The sequence below is a fragment of the Neofelis nebulosa genome, chromosome 5 (assembly GCF_028018385.1).
Source record: "Neofelis nebulosa isolate mNeoNeb1 chromosome 5, mNeoNeb1.pri, whole genome shotgun sequence".
In the NCBI taxonomy this organism is placed as follows: domain Eukaryota; kingdom Metazoa; phylum Chordata; class Mammalia; order Carnivora; family Felidae; genus Neofelis; species Neofelis nebulosa.
Genome location: NC_080786.1, coordinates 86,897,099 through 86,916,797, shown reverse-complemented (window position 1 = coordinate 86,916,797; position 19,699 = coordinate 86,897,099). Strand labels below are relative to the sequence as shown.

The window sequence follows — 19,699 nt, the reverse complement described above, 5'->3', positions numbered from 1 at the left end:
TAAGAGCTATTTAAAAATATTTGTTGGGCGCCTGGGTGGCGCAGTCGGTTAAGCGTCCGACTTCAGCCAGGTCACGATCTCGCGGTCCGTGAGTTCGAGCCCCGCGTCAGGCTCTGGGCTGATGGCTCGGAGCCTGGAGCCTGTTTCCGATTCTGTGTCTCCCTCTCTCTCTGCCCCTCCCCCGTTCATGCTCTGTCTCTCTCTGTCCCAAAAATTAAGAAAAAAAAAAAAAAAAAAAAAAATTTGTGAAATGTCTCCTTATGTCTTTTCCCCATATTTCCATCAGGTTTTTTTTTTTTCTTTATCCCTCAATTTAAGAAAGTTCTTTAGGGGCGCCTGGGTGGCGCAGTCGGTTAAGCGTCCGACTTCAGCCAGGTAACGATCTCGCGGTCCGTGAGTTCGAGCCCCGCGTCAGGCTCTGGGCTGATGGCTCGGAGCCTGGAGCCTGTTTCCGATTCTGTGTCTCCCTCTCTCTCTGTCCCTCCCCCGTTCATGCTCTGTCTCTCTCTGTCCCAAAAATAAATAAAAAACATTAAAAAAAAATAAAAAAAAATAAAAAAAAAAGAAAGTTCTTTATATTAGGGATATTAGCCCTTTACTTTTTACTGAGTTTTTCAATTCTTTTAAATTTCCAAGGTCCCTTTATTATTATTATTATTTTTTTTTCAACGTTTTTTATTTATTTTTGGGACAGAGAGAGACAGAGCATGAACGGGGGAGGGGCAGAGAGAGAGGGAGACACAGAATCGGAAACAGGCTCCAGGCTCCAGGCTCCGAGCCATCAGCCCAGAGCCTGACGCGGGGCTCGAACTCACAGACCGCGAGATCGTGACCTGGCTGAAGTCGGACGCTTAACCGACTGCGCCACCCAGGCGCCCTGGTCCCTTTATTATTTTTGATTGTTCCTTTAGAAAAACAAAAACAAAACGACACCTGCATGGTTCAGTTCGTTGAGCATCTGACTCTTGATTTCAGCTCCGGTCATGATCTCATGGTTGTGGGATCAGGTCCCAAGTTGGGCTCTGCATGGAGTGTGGAGCCTCCTTGGGATTCTCTCTCTTCCGTTCTCTGTCCCTCTCTGGCTCATGCTTGTTTTTTCTCTCTCTTTCTCTCAAAAATAAACAAACTTAAAAAAAACAACATAAAACATGCTATTATATTCCCCCCAGTGGATATAACTTTTTTTTTTTTTTTTTACTTTGAAGATACTGTTAGATTTTTTTTCCTTCCCTCTTGTTTTTTAGTGTGGTAAATATACATAGCATAATTTTTACCATTTTATTAAAAAAATATTTTTTAATGTTTATTTTTGTGTGTGTGTGTGAGAGAGAGGGAGAGAGAGAGAGCGAGCATGTGTGCAAGGTGGGCAGGGGCAGAGAGAGAGGGAGACAGAGTCTGAAGCAGACTCTAGGCCCTGAGCTGTCAGCACAGAGCCCAGCGTGGGATTCGAACCCATGGACCACAAGATCATGACCTGAGCTGAAGTCAGACACTTAGCCCACTGAGCCACTCAGGTGCCCCAGCTTTTACCGTTTTAAACATTTTTAGGTGTACAGTTCAGTGGCATTAAATACATTTACACTGCTGTGCAACCATGGCCACAATCCATCTTCAGAACCTTTTTCATCTTCCTAAATGGAAACGTGTACCCATTAAACAAGAACTCCTCTTTCCTCCTCCTCTTAGTTTTTTATTTTTATTTTATTTTTAATTTTTTTAATGTTTTATTTATTTTTGAGAGAGCGCAAGTGGGGGAGGGGCAGAGGGAGGGAGCAGAGGATCTGAAGTGGGCTCTGCACTGAGAGCAGCAAGCCCTATGTGGGGCTCGAACTCACGAACTGTGAGATCATGATCTGAGCCAAAGTTGGACTCTCGACTGACTAAGCCATCCAGGTGCCCCATCCCTTAGTTTTTTGAAGTGGACTTCTCTATGTAAGTTTTTGCTTTTTTAAATGTTTACTTTGGTCCACTTGTCAACCCTAGAAATCTGGTGAATCTTGGATTTTCCTGTCATTTTAAAGAATAACCACTAAGAGGTTGCTTGGTAATTTAGAACATGCGGTGAGACTTGGCAACTTTGAGATGTACTGTGGGCCATCCTGGGCCATTTTGGGGGGATATCTGTATGTATTTTCTTGTGGACTAATTAGATTCCCCAGAGAAGAATCTTCTAATTTCCTACTTGGATGGTAAAGCAAACTGCCAAGGTTCTGGGAAATGAGTGGGAAAGTGTTGGGATGCATATATTTAGTGTATAAATCCATCTTCATATTGTGTCTGGGATCACCCTGGCTGCAGAGCTTCATTCACTTTTACCCTTTCTGGAGAATAAACTTCCAAAGTTGGGTAGTGGAGGGGCAGTTACCTCCTGGGTGGAGTTGGGGAGGGATTTGGGGTTTCACTGCTTAAACTTTGGGGTATAGTGTAGGGTAATTGTTCGGGCCTGTTTAGTTGAGGCATCCCCAAAAATCAGTATCTGCTCCCAGGGCTGATCTCTTCCTTAAGCTATAAATCTTTTTCTGGGATCTAAATGGGGAAACGGTTTGGGGAGGGAATTCACTCTGTAAAATCCTAGATCCTGTTGAACCCCTGCCTTCAGTTGTGCATGATGTGCCTGACTCTCCTGGTTCGTCTTCCCCAGAAAGTAAAACTTTGGTTATCTGCCAGGGTAGGAGAATGCGCATCTTGGGGGTCTAACTGCTTCTTATTCAGACTTTAAATGGGTCCCTCCTTTTTGAGCTCCCTTCTTTGTTTTACAAAAATTTTTATTATTTTTTTAAAAATTTTAATATTTATTTGAGAGAGGGAGAGAGAGAGAGACACCCCATGAGTGTGGGAGGGGCACAGAGGGAGGGAGACACAGAATCCGAAGCAGGCTCCAGGCTCTGAGCTGTCAGTACAGAGCCCCATATGGGGCTTGAACTCAGAAATAGTGAGATCGTGACTGAGCCGAAGTCGGATGCTTAACTGACTGAGCCACCCAGTGCCCCTTAAAGATTTTATTTTTAAGTAATCTGTACACCAAACGTGAGCTTGAACTCAACCCTGAGATCAAGAGTTGCAGGCTCTACCAGCTGAGCTAGCCAGGTACCCCTTGAACTCCCTTCTCTTGACCTTCATAGGTATTGTTGCTTCTATTCCTGAGCCTTTCTGAGGTCCTGTAACTTGCTTCTGGTCTTTGCCTGCTGCTGGCTTAGATTTTCATTCTTTTGGCCTGCTCATCACTCAGTTATGTGCTTTCTTCTTTCAAAATTGTATTGTTCTTGTCTGCTTTTTAAAAAAAATTTTTTTTAAGTTTTTTTTAACGTTTATTCATTTTTGAGAGACTGAGAGAGACAGAGCATGAGTGGGGAAGGGGCAGAGAGAGAGGGAGACACAGAATCTGAAGCAGGCTCCAGGCTCTGAGCTGTCAGCACAGAGCCCAACGCGGCGCTTGAACTCATGAACCGTGAGATCATGACCTGAGCCGAAGCTGGACACTCAACCGACTGAGCCACCCAGGCACCCTTTCTTCTCTGCTTTTTAATTTTCTTTGTCCGTGAGAGTTTTTCCCTTCTTAAAACCCATTTCTGTCATCTTAATGGGATTTGGAGAGGGAACTGAGGTAAACATGTGCTCAGTCCTTTTTTTTTTTTTTTTCCCCCAGAGAAAACTGATGCACAAAAAAGTAATACAACTTTTCTTAATAAGCTAATAGCAAGCTGAAATTAGATTATTAGTTTTTTGATTCATAGTCTATTATTTCTTCTGCCCCACCACCCACAACAGCCGACACCTTTCATTCTGCACTGAAGAGCCTTCAGTAGTGCTAGATCTTATTAAATCTGAGGAGGGATCCTGTTTGGTTTTTTACTATCATTTTCTTCTATCATTCCTAATAAGTGTGTCCCCGAACTTCATATATGCGTGTGTGTGCGTGTGCTTTTTTACTTAGATTCACTTGAGAATCAGAACCCTAACTGTGTGATAGCACCTAATGGGCTCATATCCCTGCATTGTCACTCAAAGTTTTTGACTGACAAAGAGGAAGCTGGTTTCCCTCTTGAGGTACTGATGTTGCTTGCATTGTCTGCCTCTAGATGTCTATACCCAGCAAAAGTATTGCCCTTCCTTTCTAAGATTTGATGTATAGAACACACTCTTTTAAAAAAAAATCTTTTAATGTTTATTTACTTTTGAGACAATGCAAGAGACAGAGTGCAAACAGTGGAGGGGCAGACAGAGGGAGACACAGAATCCGAAGTGGGTTCCAGGCTCTGAGCTGTCAGCCCAGAGCTTGACGCGGGGCTTGAACTCCCGAACTGTGAGATCATAACCTGAGCTGAAGTTGGACCCTTAACCGACTGAGCCACTCAGGCACCCCTAGAACACACTCTTTTTATATGGAATCAGTTTTAAATGGTATGTGGTCCCCCCTCCTTCCCCATCCTGCATTTTACAAATGAGAACACAGAATTTGGGTGACTGACTTAAAGTCACTTAGCTAACAAGAAGCAGTGTCAACACTGACTGATTTTCTTCTGACTTCCTACCCTGTTTACTCCATCAGAAATTGACTGCATATTGGGAAATGATCTTGACATTTCTGTCAGAGTCAGCTATACCAAATGGGGTCATGTGAGAGTATTCATGTCTTCCAGTTTTCACTGTGGGGAAAACCTTAATCAGGTAAGGATTTTGTTATGTCTGATAGTCTAAATTGCACTTCATAGGCTTTTTTTTTTGCCCCTAAGAGTTTTCTAACTTCTAATGCTGTGATTGTATCTTAATGACATTTTTAGGGTAAATGTGTAACTCTTCTTTCTCTTCACAGCTGCATCAAGATCTCATTATGCATCAGAAAAATGAAAAAACAGAAGAAAATTTTATGGAGGAAAGGAATCCACTTAGCCTTTTCTGAGAAATGGAATACTGGATTTGGAGGCTTTAAGAAGTTCTGCTTTCACCAACACTTGTGCATTCTGAAAGCCAAATTGGGAAGGCCAGTTATTTGGAGCAGGCAGCTGAGGCATTTCCAGTGCAGAAAGAAGGCCCTTCAAATCCAGAAGACATGGATCCAGGATGCACCTTTTTTTGCTAAGGCAAAGTCCAGTGTGGCTCTTCAGAATGTTAGTACTTTGCCCTCTAAAGTGAAAAGAAAAGACTCTAAACACTTCATTTCCTCCTCAAGGACCCTCCTGAAACTCCAAGCAGAGAGGCTGCTATCATCAACAAAGAACTCTGACCATGAATACTGTGGAGATAAAAGTCTCTTGAAGGCGGTTGCGGACTTACCAGCAAATAGTGTTTTAGGTCAGGTCAGTGGTCACAGACCTAGGACGGAGCCACAAGCTTCTGACTTTCCCATGAAGTTCAATGGGGAGAGCCAAAGTCCAGGTGAGAGTGGCACAATTGTGGTCACCTTGAGCAACCATAAGAGAAAGCGCTTTTGTTATGGCTGCTACCAAGGGCTGGAGCACCACAGGAATGGGGGACCCCTGATTCCAAAAAAGTTTCAACTTAACCAACATAGAAGAATAAAAGTATCTCCTCTTATGATGTATGAGAAATTATCCATGATTAGATTTCGGTACAGGATTCTCAGATCCCAGCACTTCAGAACAAAAAGCAAAGTTTGCAAGCTAAAAAAAGCCCAGCGAAGCTGGGTGCAGGTCACTGGGGACCATCAAGAGACCCTTAGGGAAAACAGTGAGGGTGGCAGTTGCAGCCCATTCCCTTCCCCAGAACCTAAAGACCCTTCTTGTCGGCATCAACCATACTTCCCAGATATGGACAGCAATGCTGTGATGAAGGGAAAGAACTCTCATGTGCCTGATGGCCACACTAAAGGAAGCCCTTTCTTGGGCAAGGAGCTTAGTTTAGATGAAGCATTCCCTGACCAACAGAATGGTAGTGTCACATACACCTGGGACCAGTCACCCTGTTCTCCTAAGTGGGAGTGTACAGAGCTGATTCATGATATCCCCTTATCAGAACATGATTCTAGTAACATGTTTATCTCAGAAAACGAAAGAGAAGTTATGACTCTGGGTCAGGAAAATCGGACAAGTACTGTCAGTGATGACAGAGTAAAACTGCCCATGTCTGGGGCAGATCAGTCTGTGAGTGATGTAGATGGGCCTGTGTCCGAAAAGACTGAGAGCTCATGCCAGATGGATGAGGATGGATCTCTCAAGCAGAACATTCTTAGTTCTAAGTTGCTGGACCACCCTTACTGTAAAAGTCCACTGGAGGCTCCTCTGACATGCAGTGGACTCAAACTCGAAAATCAAGCAGGAGGTGGGAGGAACAGTCAGAAAGCATCTCCTGTGGATGACGAACAGCTGTCAATCTGCCTTTCTGGTACGCACTCTTCCTTTATTCTCCCTCAACCTGCGGCCCACACTTGCTGTCCATTATCTTTTCTTTCTTTGTTCTTTTTTTAAGTTTGTTTCTTTTTGAGAGACAGAATGAGTTGGGGGAGGGGCAGAGAGAGGGGGGGAGAGAGAATCCCAATCAGGCTCCGTACTGTTCCCACGGAGCCCGATGTGGAGCTCAAACTCACAAACCATGAGATCATGACCTGAGCCAAAACCAAGAGTTGGATGCCTAACCGACTGAGCCACCCAAGTGCCCCCCATTATCTTTTCTGGGAGATTCCTGTTTTTTCCTTCCACACATGGATTTCCCTGTAAGCATTTAGACATTCTTCTTTGAAGTCTTCTATATTGCTGTATTATGGAGATGTTCAATACTTTAAGTTTTGGTTGATGATATTTGTGTTGCTTCCAGTTGTTTTCTTCTATAAATGATAGTGCAATGAAACTACTTCTATATACTTTAACAGTTTTTTCTCTAAGTTAAATTTGTAGTAGTGGAATTGATGATGAACAAATACACTTAAAATTTTAAGAGAATTGTGAAATTACCCTCCAAAAAGTTGAACCAGTTTACACTTGTTAAAATTTACTAATCTTCTCTTCTAGATCACCTGAGAGTTGTTTTGATTTGTGTTTTTGAGTTTAAAGTTTGAACATCTTTTTCTGTGTTTCTTGGCCATCTTTGGTTTGTATATAATTTTCCTTTGCCTAGAAGTTCCTATATGCCAGGCACTGTGCTAGTTCTGAGACTGTGGCAGTGAGCAACAGTGATTCCTACCTTGTTAAATTTTAATTACAAATGTCCTAAGAGTTTAAGTTTTTCTTCCCCAAAGGTAAAAGTACCCTGACTTTGAGTGTGATAATTTCGCTTAAAGGAAATTGTCAATTCTTCATTGTGAAACTTATCTATCTTTAATGGCTTCAAGTTTTTACGTCATACTTTAAAAAGTCTTCTTGTCAAAATCTACCCCATGAGTAAGCTGGTGTAAACATTTTTGGAAGACAATATGGCAATATTAGTCTTTGGCCCATTCGCCTTCTTGCAGTTTATCCAAAATAGGAATATATTTATTTGTATAGGGACATTACTTATAGTATTGTCCTGGTAGTAAAAAAACTGGAGACAACTGGAGCACCTGGGTGGCTCAGTCAGTTGAGCGTCCGACTTCGGCTCAGGTCATGATCTCGTGGTTCGTGAGTTCGAGCCCCACGTTGGGCTCTGTGCTGACAATTCAGAGCCTGGAGTATGCTTTGGATTCTGTGTCCCCCCTCTCTCTCCGCCCACCCCTACTTGCTCTCTGTCTCTCTCTGTCTTTCAAAAATGAATAAACATAAAAAAATTTTTTTTTTTTTATAAAAACGAAACAAAACTGGAGACAACCAAAAAAAAAAGTTTCTATGGAAGTATAAATTACAGCACATCTGGGCAATAGTACATTATGAAGCTGTTAAAAAGTTCAGTCTATATTTTGAACTGAAAGCTGTCTACATAAAGTGAAAAAAGCAAGTTGCAAAACAGAATGATGCCACTTTGTTAAGAGATATACACACAAATGGAGCATATGAGTAGAAGTGTGCACACACATTTGTATCGGCCACATCTGGAAATATATATCAAATTGTTATAAAGGGCTTTTCTGGGGAATTAGGAGAATTACTTCTTGGTGGTTTAAACAATTCTGAGCACTTTGTTTTCTTAACCATTAAGTATGTATAGAAAGTTTTTCTCCACAAAAAGACACAGAGTAGTACAGAGTCCTAGCAAATCTTTAAAAACAAAACAGTTTCTTTTGTTTATACTGTCTTAGAATAGGGAAAGGCAAATTCTCTACTATAAAGTTAGCAAAACCATATAATACATAAACCTGAAAAAGTAAGCATTTATGCATAGATACCAATTAACTTAAAGAGATGTAGCACTTCCAAAAGCAATTGATCAATTGACTAATGGCATACAGTAAGACTGTAGTGTGACATGAGGAAGTAGGCATTTTTACAGAATGCACACTTGGTGATCTGCAAAGTAATTCATTATTTTAATAGACTGAGGAAAGAAGAACCAGAAGAACCATTTTTGGGGTTTTACTTAGCATCTCCATTCTGATTGAAAAGGGTTGAAGGCAGAGCAACAGCTACTGCCCATCACAGCCCTCCCTGCACCAGCAAAAAAAAAAAAAAAAATTACCCGAGTAGAGATAAGCCCACGATCTATCACCAAATATGAGGAAAGCCAGCACAATGAAAAGGACAAATTCAACAAATAAAGGAACTAAACCTGAATAATCAGGATTAATAGAGCAATTAGAATAGGAATCCATACGGGACAATCAGTATAGTGAATGCTCCTTTAACTGACTTCTATAGCATTAGTTAATACTAAGTTCCACGGCATGGTGAATGCTGGCTTTTCTCTAATAGAACTACACATGTTCACTGCAGTAGATTGATACACTTATCAAGAGCCAGTTGTACTTACTACAGTTTACTTACTGTTTTATAATTGTAAATATTGCATAAAACTGGTTTTGGAAGGAAAAAAAATAGATTCCTATGTCAGTATATTCCAGGTAGATTAAAAATTTAACCAATTAGAAACAAACACACACAAACCTGTACACAGATGTTCATAGCATCATTATTCATCATAGCCAAAAAGTAGAAACAATCCAAATGTCCATCAACTGATGAACAAGTAAGTAAAATTTGGTATTTTATACAATCGGATATTCTGGCATAAAAAGGAATGAAGTACTGCTGTATGTTTCAGTGTGGATGAACCTTGAAAACATGCTAAGTAAAAAGAGCCAGGCACAAAAGGCCACATACTGTGTGATTCTATTGATTTGCAATGTCCATGGTAGGCAAATATAGAGATAGAAAGTAGGTTAATAGTTGCCAGGGGCTGTAGAGAGGAAGTAATGAGGAGTGACTCCTAACTGGTACAAAGTTTCTTGTGGAGTAATATGAATGTTACTAAATTAGGTGATAGTAATGGTTGGACAACTCCGAATTCCCCCCTCCCCCCCCCAAAAAAAATGAATTTTACACTTTAGAAGAGTAATTTTTTGTGGTATGTGAATCACGGGTCAGTAAAGCTATTAAAGAGAACACATTTTATAACACCATTTTATAATTTCACATTAATAATACATTTAATAATTTTCTGTTATTTTTTTGAGAGAGTGTATGTGCAGAGATGGGACAGAGGGAGAGAGAGAGAATCCCAAGCAGGCTTAATGCCCAGCGTAGATCCCAGTCTCACCATGAGATCATGACCTGAGCCAAAATCAAGAGTCAGACATTCAATCAACTGAGCTACCCAGGCGTCCCAATAATACATTTTAAAGCCTGATAGGAAACTCAGACGCAATATACCAGTTTGACTCCATAAACACTAAAGCTGCGTGTGTATATAAGAAGTCATTAATGAAAATTTAGAACTTTTAGATATGCATGTCCTTTGACCCAGAGATTTAACTTTTAGTGAGTGTGTTGTGAGGAAACAACAGAACCAGGATATATCAAGGGCTTTAGTTGTGACATTAATTGGAGAGCTAAAAAATTAACAAATGGTCCCCAGTAGGGAATTGTTTATGGCATACCCATTTACTGGGTTACTAGATTGTTTTGAATTGGCCTAGGGAAAAAAAAATTCCATAGTGTATTAAATAGGATAAAATAACTTCAAAAAGAGAAACTAGAGTGCTCCTTACATGTTGAATAAATAATGTTCATATTAAAGGGCATAAAAGTTCTAAAGGAATTACAGGATGATTGCCATTTTATTTTAAAATATTTATGGTCATGTATTAGAAAAAAAATACTGGGGCACCTGGGTGGCTCAGTTGGTTCGGTGTCCAACTTCGGCTCAGGTCATGGTCTCACGGCTTATGATTTTGAGCCCCATGTGGGGCTCTGTGTTGACAGCTCAGAGCCTGGAGCCTGTTTTGGATTCTGTGTCTCCCTCTCTCTCTGCCCCTCCCCCACTTGCGCTCTGTCTTTCCCTCTCTCTCAAAAATAAATAAATATTAAAAAAAAAAAAAAATCCTGGGCCCGTGGGTAGCTCAGTCGATTGAGCACTGAGCGTCTGACTCTTGATTTAGGCTTCAATTTACATCAAAATGAATTCCAACTGTAAATAAAAGATTTAGTTAATAGTTCTAATATTATTTGAGTGATCTTTTCCCTGTGGTTATGAGTTGCTACCTGTTATTAGGTCTCTTTCTGGATTTGGTTTTTCAATTTCTATACTAGTAGTAGTCTGTCTTAATTCTAGTAGTTTTATAATTTTTTTTAAAAAGTTTATTTTGACAGTGTGTGTGAGCAGAGGAGGGGCAGAGAATCCCAGGTAGGCTCTGTGCTATCAGCACAGAGCCCGGCGAAGGGCTCACACTCACAAACCATGAGATCGTGCCCTGAGCCAAAATCCAGGGTGGGACGCTTAACCAGTGGAGCCACCCACTTGCCCCAGTTTTATAATTTGATGGGAGTAGGCCCTTCTCCTCTCTTGCCCTCCCTTATTCACCTCTCCTCTTTAATTCTTTTCAAAAATTTCTAGGAATTTCTCATGTTTTGGTCCCAAGATGAATTTTAGATTTGTTTTTTCAATTAAACAAACAAAAATAATGGCTTTGATTGGTATTGCATCACATTTATAGACTAAGGGGAAATTACATTTATTACAATACTGAGTTTTCCTGTCTAAAAACAAAGAATTACTCCATTTATTGACCTATGTCCTTTCACCAGAATTTTGTGCTTTTCACTTAGGCTTGCACATTTCTTAAGTTTAGTCTTAGCTATTTCATGCCTTATTTTGTCATTAAGATTTTGTTTTAAGTAATCTCTGCATCTGATGTTGGGCTCGAACCTACAACCCTAAGATCAAGAGTGGCATGCCCCACTGAGCCAGCCAGACGTCCCATGCCTTCCTTATTTTTGATGGGACCTTTCTGACATGTGTATTGTATTTTGTTGAAGAAGCAAATGGTTCCATTTCTTGTATGCACAACACAACCTCATTCCACATTCATGGTGGGATGTGACCTGTCAATTGCCTTTAGAAAAACTATCCACATTTGGTTTAAGATGAGCAATTTAACTTCTGAAATAACACTTCAGGTTTTGTTTTTCATATTATTTCCTTTTGTGGGTTTTTTTTTAATTCTTAGTTTATTAATCCTCTCATGAAGGATTTCTGCAGTATTTATCTGCACAATCACCACAGATAAAGTCACTGTAGAATCTTTACTCCTTTTTGCTGGCACCAACATTGGCTTTTGCAGTCCCCCTGACTTTCTGCATTCTGTTCTTGTGTTCTTTTGTTGTTTTCTTGAGGTCTTTTTCTTTTCATACAGGCCGTCTTACAAGACTGTGGGTTCGTTTTTCTTTGCATAATCCAAGGACTCATAAATCATGCCAAAGCCAGTCGCCTTGCCACCACCAAAATGGGTTCTGTATCCAAATACAAAGATGACATCTGATGTGGTCTTGTACATTTTGGCTATTTTCCCCCGAATTTCTGACGTAGGTACTTTTGCCTTTTCCAGATGAAGAACATCAGTGACCACTTGTTTCTGCTGAAATAGTGGACTGGTCATGAACTTGCTGGTCCCAACAGTTACTGTTGTGTTGTTCATGATGGGTGAGCTTCTAGCAGCCAGGGAGGAAGAGTTACTACCTTTTGTTACTACCTTTTGTGCTGGCAGATGGACTATAATTTGAATTCTAGTTTTTGTTTTCTTTTTCCCCTAACATTTTATCATTTCTTTCTTGGTCACATTGAAGTTTTGGTATTATGCCAAATGCATTTTTCCTTTTTGGTTCATTAGTTTGTGAATGCAAGTGGGTAAAAAATAATGGGTTTAATTCTCATCTTAAGAAGCCATTTTCTGGGTAATTCTTGGCCAGGGGGTATTAAAAGGAAAAGATGCAGTGAAGAACAAGTTGCTTTTGTAGAGAAAAGATAATAGGTATCTCCTGCTTTGGAGGCAGCATAGGTTAATAGTTAATGGTTAACTTTCTGTGGTCATATAACCTATAATCAGAATCTTACTCTGCCATATGCTACTTAAGGGTTCTTGGGAAAGTTACTTAACCTCCCTAAGCTTCCTACCTCCATTGGTAAAGTAGGGATGCTATCTAACACAGGGTAGTTAAAAGGATGAGATGTAGTAGTGCTTGGTTTATGATAATGCTATTTGAATGCAGTTTTACTTCTGGTCCCAGTGAGATGCGTGTACCAATAAGACATTGTCCTCTAGGGTTCTCCTTGAACATCCGCACAGGACCTTTCTACTGCATTAGAAATCCATGTTTATCATCTGAAAGTGAAAACAAAAATGCAGATAAGAGGAAACAAAAATAACTTAAAATCCCCCTAATACTACCTGCCATAGATAACACTGTTAAGAGGGATACCTCTTTCCTATGATACTAGTTTCGAATTGGGGTCAATATCCCATTGATAGAGGAGACTGCTTTCTTATTTGAAGAGTCTCAGGTTGCTGAGCCTACAGTTTACTCTTTTATTATTAGGGGCATTATTTTTGTATGAAATTTGCTCTTCAAATGCAGTTTCTCAAATGTTGGGATTCCTTATCTTCTATTTGAGTTCATTCTCCCATGTAGACAGACATAAGGCTGTTCTTAGGTAACCTGTAAACACTTGTTGGCAAATACAAGTTTAGAAGCCCCAAATCTTTACCTCCTTCTCTTATTAAGCTGGAACAAAGGATTCCCTTTCTGTCTTCTTTATGCCTAAAGCCTACACCAGAACCAGGCATAAACAATCAGCGTTTTCCTGTTTACTATATCCTGACCTTTGCTCTGAAGCCTTTCAAATTGGGAGCCTTCTGGTAGGAGACTAACAAAAGGAAGATCTGTTTTTCACACCTTTGTCTGACTCTCCCTCAAAAAAATCCACCCTGTTCTTGGGACAGTTACTCCATTGTTCTCTTTCCTGTCCATTTTGTACTGATGTGTACCAGAGGCCATTCTTGAAGGTAGAAAGGGAACTGGGTAAAATAAGTGGCTAACAGTGCTCATTCTTCCCATCTTAATTCTGGAGACTTTTAGACTGATGGTTAATTAGGTTATTGCTCTCCCCATTCAGCATCAGTGAATGTCCTAAGTCATGTCAGCATTTTTGTAAGCCTTTCTTTCCCTCGGCTTCTGTGTATTTCCTTAGAAATAAAGCCCTGATTTTATTTCCTAGGACCTTTTTAAGTATGTTTGTTCAGTGGGTCCTCGTGGAAGCCATTAAAATGCGTATACATCTTATTTGACCCAAAGACTGTCCTATTCTGGCCAAGAAGTCATCCTTTAATTCTGCTTCACCTTTTTTTTTTTTCCAACGTTTTTTATTTATTTTTGGGACAGAGAGAGACAGAGCATGAACGGGGGAGGGGCAGAGAGAAAGGGAGACACAGAATCGGAAACAGGCTCCAGGCTCCGAGCCATCAGCCCAGAGCCTGACGCGGGGCTCAAACTCACGGACCGCGAGATCGTGACCTGGCTGAAGTCGGACGCTTAACCGACTGCGCCACCCAGGTGCCCCTGCTTCACCTTTTAAAATATGCTGACACACACTTACCAAATAATAGTGACTGCGATATCAACAAATCCCTCAACAAATTGTGGTTTTTGAAAAGATAACTCCTTTAGGGGCACCCGGGTGGCTCAGTTGGTTGAGCATTCAGCTTCAGCTTAAGTCATGATCTCAGGGTTTGTGATTTCGAGCCCCGCATTGGGCTTGCTGCTGTTAGCTCTGAGCCCGCTTTGGATCCTCTGTAGCCCTGCCACCCCTTCCCCACTCATGCGCACATGCGCTCTCTCTCAAAAATAAAAAAATATTTTAAAAAAGAAAACTCCTTTAGTTACCAGATGTGATACACATTTAACCAGGTGATTAAACCATTTTAGATTTCACTCTTTAGAAGGGAAGATTCTTCTTCAAGGTTAAACTACTGAGTGATGTCAATCTTCAGTTTTAGCTAGCCATTTTCTAACAGTGCATCAGTAGCTTTAAAAATCCAATGTGAAATGATACCTTAAGGCATTTCTCTCTGGATTGGAATGGTGAGGGCCTGATCTATTTTATTTTTTACAAAACATAACTTTTAATTAAAAGATTTCCGTATAGCGTAATGTATAGGTTAGATGTGTAGGAAGTGTTGTGTATAGGTTAAATATTGGGAGAACGACTTTTGCTGAAAATGGTTTTTCCATTGTAATTTCTCTTCCTTTATTTAAGGATTCCTAGATGAGGTTATGAAGAAGTATGGCAGTTTGGTCCCACTCAGTGAAAAAGACGTCCTTGGAAGACTAAAAGATGTCTTTAATGAAGACTTTTCTAATAGGTTTGTCAATAATGCTTAATTTAAGCCCTTGAAAATAAAATTGTTGGCACATGTGACTTTAAAAAAAGAAGATACTTAGTAAATTTAGTGGAACTCGTGTTTCTTTTCTTTCAAAATCTTTCTTTTTCAGAAAACCATTTATCAATAGAGAAATAACAAACTATCGGGCCAGGCATCAAAAATGCAACTTCCGCATCTTCTACAATAAGCACATGCTGGATATGGATGATCTGGCAACTCTGGATGGTCAGAATTGGCTGAATGACCAGGTTAGTGTATTGTAGGTTCTCAGTGTGGAAAAGTTGCAGAGGATGTTGGATAATAAAATATAATTAACCTTTGGGTTGGTCTCATAGTTATGTTTTGAATCAAGGATTCTTTACCCTTACTAAAGCTACTCATTCACCAACCTCAGCATCCAAAAGGTTTGATTACTGTTAACGGGTGTCAGTGTTATTCATTCTGATGGGATGTTCTGAATTGTATAGGGTTAGTAAGCTGGTTTTATGTTGACTTTTTATAGGTCATTAATATGTATGGTGAGCTGATAATGGATGCAGTCCCAGACAAAGTAAGTGAAAGTTACTCTTCAGGAGAGAGAATTCTTGTGTATTAAAATGAGGTTTCTTTTTAACTTGATGTCATTATTTGATATTCCTTCGATTTTTAAAGGTTTTGATTTTATCTTGATCAGGCGCTAACAGGTTGGGCATAGGTTCTAGACAATATTTGAGCATAAGAAAGTCAGATTGCCAGTGTTTTCCTACATGTTCATTTACTTTTGAGAGCGAGCGAGCATGAGCGGGAGAGGGACAAAAAGAGGAAACACAGAATCTGAAGTGGGCTTCAGGCTCTGAGCTGTTAGCACAGAGCCTGTCGTTGGGCTTGAACCCACGAACTGCAAGATCATGACTTGAGCGGAAGTCAGACACTCAACCGGACTGAGCCATCCAGGCGTGCCCCACCTTTTTTTTTTTTAAGATTTAATTTAAGATTTAAGTAATCTCTGTATGAGTGGCTTGAATTCCCAATCCAAGATCAAGAGTCACACACTCCACCAACTGAACCAGACAGGCACCCCAAGGAGGCTTTTTTAAGGTGTGAAAAAAGTTGGGGCACCTGGGTGGTTCAGTCAGTTGAGCATCCAACTCTGGCTCAGATCATAATCTCCCAGTTGGTGAGTTTTAGTCCTGCATCGGGCTCACTGCTGTCTTTGCAGAGCCCACTTCGGATCCTCTGGCCCCTTTCTCTCTGCCCCTCCCCCCATTCGAACTTGCTCTCAAAAATAAAAAACAACTGAGTATATTTTAAGATCTTACTGGCTTTATTCAAATCATTCATGAATCAGGCAGCATCCCATCTAACAAGTAAAAAGGAGCTTTGAAGAGCTGTACAAAATGGAAGACTTATAAGGCAGAAGGGGGCAGGACAAGGGGGTTATTAGTAAGAGTAGATTGATTGGAGCAAAGTTACCTTACTTGAGGGGAAGACCAGGCCTAACAGGCAGGTTACCTAAGTAGTGCTGAGCAGGTAGTTCTATTAAGATTACAGTCCTGGGAGAGGCTGAAGTTGCAATTAGGTTAGGTATTTTTGGTTTGGTGACATGGGCTAAGCACAAGTCAGCACTAAGTTAGACTCTATTTTGGGTCTGTTGTCTCTTTTTTAACAGTGAGGAGATGCACAAAAAGTGTATTTTTGCTTTAAGTTTTTCAATTTAACTTAAAGTCTTATTCTTTTTAAAGATGTAATAAAGTGGTATTCATTGTCACTTTTTCTTGGATTAATCTTGGGTATTCTGTTCAAATACAGACAAACCCTCCTTAAACTCTAAAATTCCCATAGAGTTTTGTTACTATTAAAATTATTTTTTTTAATTTAATGTGTTAATTTTTCTGAGTATTTAGATTGTCTGATGGGTAACTTTTGATTTCAGTATCTAAAATCTTTCCAAATACTTTTATAAATCTAATAATTTAAACAGATAAATATAATGAGTCGGAGATTCCAACACTTTATGAATATAGACAAAATGTTTTACAACTTTCCACTTAAAATTGCAATTCTGTTGCATTTTAAATTGGAATCATGAGGTTAATCTGTTGGATTCTCTATTATGTGAAATTCTCTTAATCACCAGAAAGTTTAAACCTAAACACATATTATAGATGACTTTTAACATAAAGGTGTTAATTTTAAGGGTATAATTTACCTTCATTATTTCTACATTATATTTAATTCTGAACCTTCATTGGATTAAAAGGACACTTACAGTCCCCAGACCAGTAGCACCAACATTACCTAGGAATTTACCAGAGATGTAAAAGTTTGAACTCTAACCTACCCCTACTGAATCAGAAACTGGAGGTGGGGCCCAACAATCTGCTTTCACAAGCTGTCCGGATTCGAATGCACACAGAGTTTGAGAATCACTTTTCTTAGAAATAGCTATTACAAGCTCTTTTTATTGATATCTTAAGCTGCAGAGATCTCAGAACAGTGTGCATTAGGATTTTTTGGAAGGTTTATCAAACCAAACTGTTGAGCTCCACGCTCAGTTTCTGCATTAGTAAATGGTCTGGGGTAGGGCCTGAAAATTTGCATTTTAAGAAGTTCCTGGGGATGCTGATACTGCTGATCTGGTGACCACATCCTGAGAACCTCAACACTGAGGGAACATTTTTTTCATCTCAAGCGAATCCATTACTGAGTGAACACATTAAGACCACAATATGTTTACTAGCTCACATGAGCTGATCCTAATTTATAAGCCAGAAATTTGATGTCAGGACACGATGTTCCATATGACCAGGTTAATTATTTCTGTGCTAGAAATGATCATGTTAAGGCTTTTTAACAGTTATGAAAGCAGGAGTCTGCAAGTCCATATCCTTCAGATGGGGTTAGTTTTGTAATCCATATCCCTTGAGTTCAAGGTAATGTTACCTCATTCTTTCTTAGCCTCTTTCAGTTTTATCACCTGATTTGGAGAGATTTGTCAGGTTGCTTCTCTACTTGATTGGATTCAGGTAATCTATTTATTTACTGTCCCATTCCAGTTCTGACTATAGACCACAGTGTAAGGTTATTCTAAGAAAATTTGGAACAGAATCTTCTGTGAATCAGGTAATGTGTTTTCTATAGAAGAAACTTTTCCTCCTTTTGGTCTGTCTTACATACAAGGGTTTTTAAATTTCCATGTTCTTTTGAAGTTAAATCTGGGTACAGCTTAATATAATCTGGGTGCTTATATTTGATGTCTCTTCTAGGTTCACTTCTTCAACAGCTTTTTTCATAGACAGCTGGTAACCAAAGGATATAATGGAGTAAAAAGATGGACTAAAAAGGTATTCTCTTTATTTCTTTTTTATTCTAAATGTGAAATGCAAATAAGCCACTTTGAGTTGGAAGGATAACAACTTTAATGTCCATATGATACTGATTAGAAATAGACGCTTAAAAAAAAACCACTCTTTTAATATAATTATTTCTTATTGTTTTTTACATCCTGTTGTTTGAAACACAAGACACTAATAAAACTCCAAGTCTGTCCAGTTGATTGGATTATGCTCTAAATGAAAGCACTGGGCTGGAAGTTAATGGTTCCAGCATTGTCATTAGCTTGCTGTGCAACTTGGACGAGACACTTATTTGGGCTTCAGAATGCTTCATTTGGGCTTCATAAAACAAAATGATAAAATCAGCATAACCCTTAAAGCTCCTTGCAACCTTAATTTCTCTCTGGAGTCATTTACTAGTGCCAGAAACATTATTTTAAAAGCCCATTTATATTCTGTTTTTGATATTTTGACATAATTACCGAGTTTAGATTCCACAGTTACAGGTTTAGAGATACTGGAGCATTTTGTCTTTTTATACTGGATAGGTTATAGAAAATTAAGAGTAAGTCTTGTCTTGAGTAGTTGTGGATGGAAATAATTTTTTGCAAAGTAAAACACCTGACTGAACATGACTATTTAGGTAATATGTGCAAAGCATTATCAGTAATGCCAAGATAAACATGGCTGAAGGGTACAAATCCAGGGGAATAGATAGAATGAACTCAGGACTCAGACCTGGGTTCAGATCCTGCTGTAGCCACTTAACAAGTTGTAAGACCTTGGGCAGATGACTTAATTCCTCTAAAGCTTCAGTTTCCTCATTTGTCAAATGGTAGTATCACAAGTATTTACCTTGCTGAGAGGATTAAATGAGATAATTTGTGTAAATCACTAAGCACAACAGTAAATCACTAAGCACATCATTATATTATGATGGTAGAAACATGGGCAGCAGCTAGTGTAGCTGGAGTACAGAGAGCAAAGAAGAGAGTGGCATGAAGTGGACCTGATCTCGTGATGTAGGGCATTAAGGTTTAGATTTTGAATTTTACTCTAAATGTATAGGAATCTATTGAAGAGTTTTTGGTGACATCATCCAATTTGTAGTCTTTGCTCTAGCAGCACTGAAGAAGATGGATTAGTGTGGGAGCAAAGCTGATGTGGGTAGAACAGGAGGCCACTGCAAAGTACCATTAGTGGTACTTTGGATTAGAATGGTAGCAGGATAGATGGGATATGTACATAAATATGATCTAGGAAGTAAAATCAACAGGACTTGGGTGACAGATTGGTTATGGGGATGAAGGAGAAGGAAATGTGAAAGATGACTTCCAAGTACAGTATATGATTATCTTTTCCTCATCTACATAACTCTTCTTGGTTAAGTAGCATCCCACTGTATGGGTATATTTTTTAAATTGACCAGTCCCCTAATAGTTATCCTTAATTTTTCTTGGATAAACACCAATACAGCCTATCCAGTGGTACAAGCCACATACAGGCATACCTTCTTTTATTGTGCTTCACTTTATTGTGCTTCACAGATACTGCGCTTTTTACAAATTGATTTGTGGCAATCCTGCATCAAGTAAGTCTATTGGCGCCGTGTTTCCAACAGCATTTGCTCACGTTGTGTCTTTGT

The 19,699-nt window shown here is 39.6% G+C and overlaps 2 protein-coding genes and 1 pseudogene across 8 annotated transcripts in view; 1 reads left to right on the top strand and 2 right to left on the bottom strand.

Annotated features, from left to right (window-relative positions):
• Positions 1 to 19,699, top strand: part of SENP5 (SUMO specific peptidase 5) — a 51,833-nt gene that overhangs the window by 15,732 nt on the left and 16,402 nt on the right. For 4 of the 7 annotated variants that reach the window (XM_058730954.1, XM_058730953.1, XM_058730950.1 and 1 more), the window contains exons 2-6: positions 4,814 to 6,342; positions 14,614 to 14,719; positions 14,850 to 14,988; positions 15,243 to 15,290; positions 17,986 to 18,063. In XM_058730954.1, the coding sequence (XP_058586937.1) occupies positions 4,845 to 6,342; positions 14,614 to 14,719; positions 14,850 to 14,988; positions 15,243 to 15,290; positions 17,986 to 18,063 (1,869 nt within the window). In that variant the 5' untranslated portion in view covers positions 4,814 to 4,844. Of the gene's footprint in view, positions 1 to 4,151; positions 4,669 to 4,813; positions 6,343 to 14,613; positions 14,720 to 14,849; positions 14,989 to 15,242; positions 15,291 to 17,985; positions 18,064 to 19,699 lie in introns of those variants that run through there. The other 3 variants (XM_058730952.1, XM_058730951.1, XM_058730956.1) reach the window with 3 other exon arrangements.
• LOC131512381 (small ribosomal subunit protein eS24-like) lies at positions 7,750 to 12,061 on the bottom strand (annotated as a pseudogene).
• The window catches only part of NCBP2 (nuclear cap binding protein subunit 2), a 34,047-nt gene continuing 26,887 nt past the window's right edge, over positions 12,540 to 19,699 (bottom strand). The window contains exon 5 of the mRNA XM_058730962.1: positions 12,540 to 12,682. Within this exon, the coding sequence (XP_058586945.1) occupies positions 12,679 to 12,682 (4 nt within the window). The 3' untranslated portion in view covers positions 12,540 to 12,678. The remainder of the gene's footprint in view (positions 12,683 to 19,699) is intronic.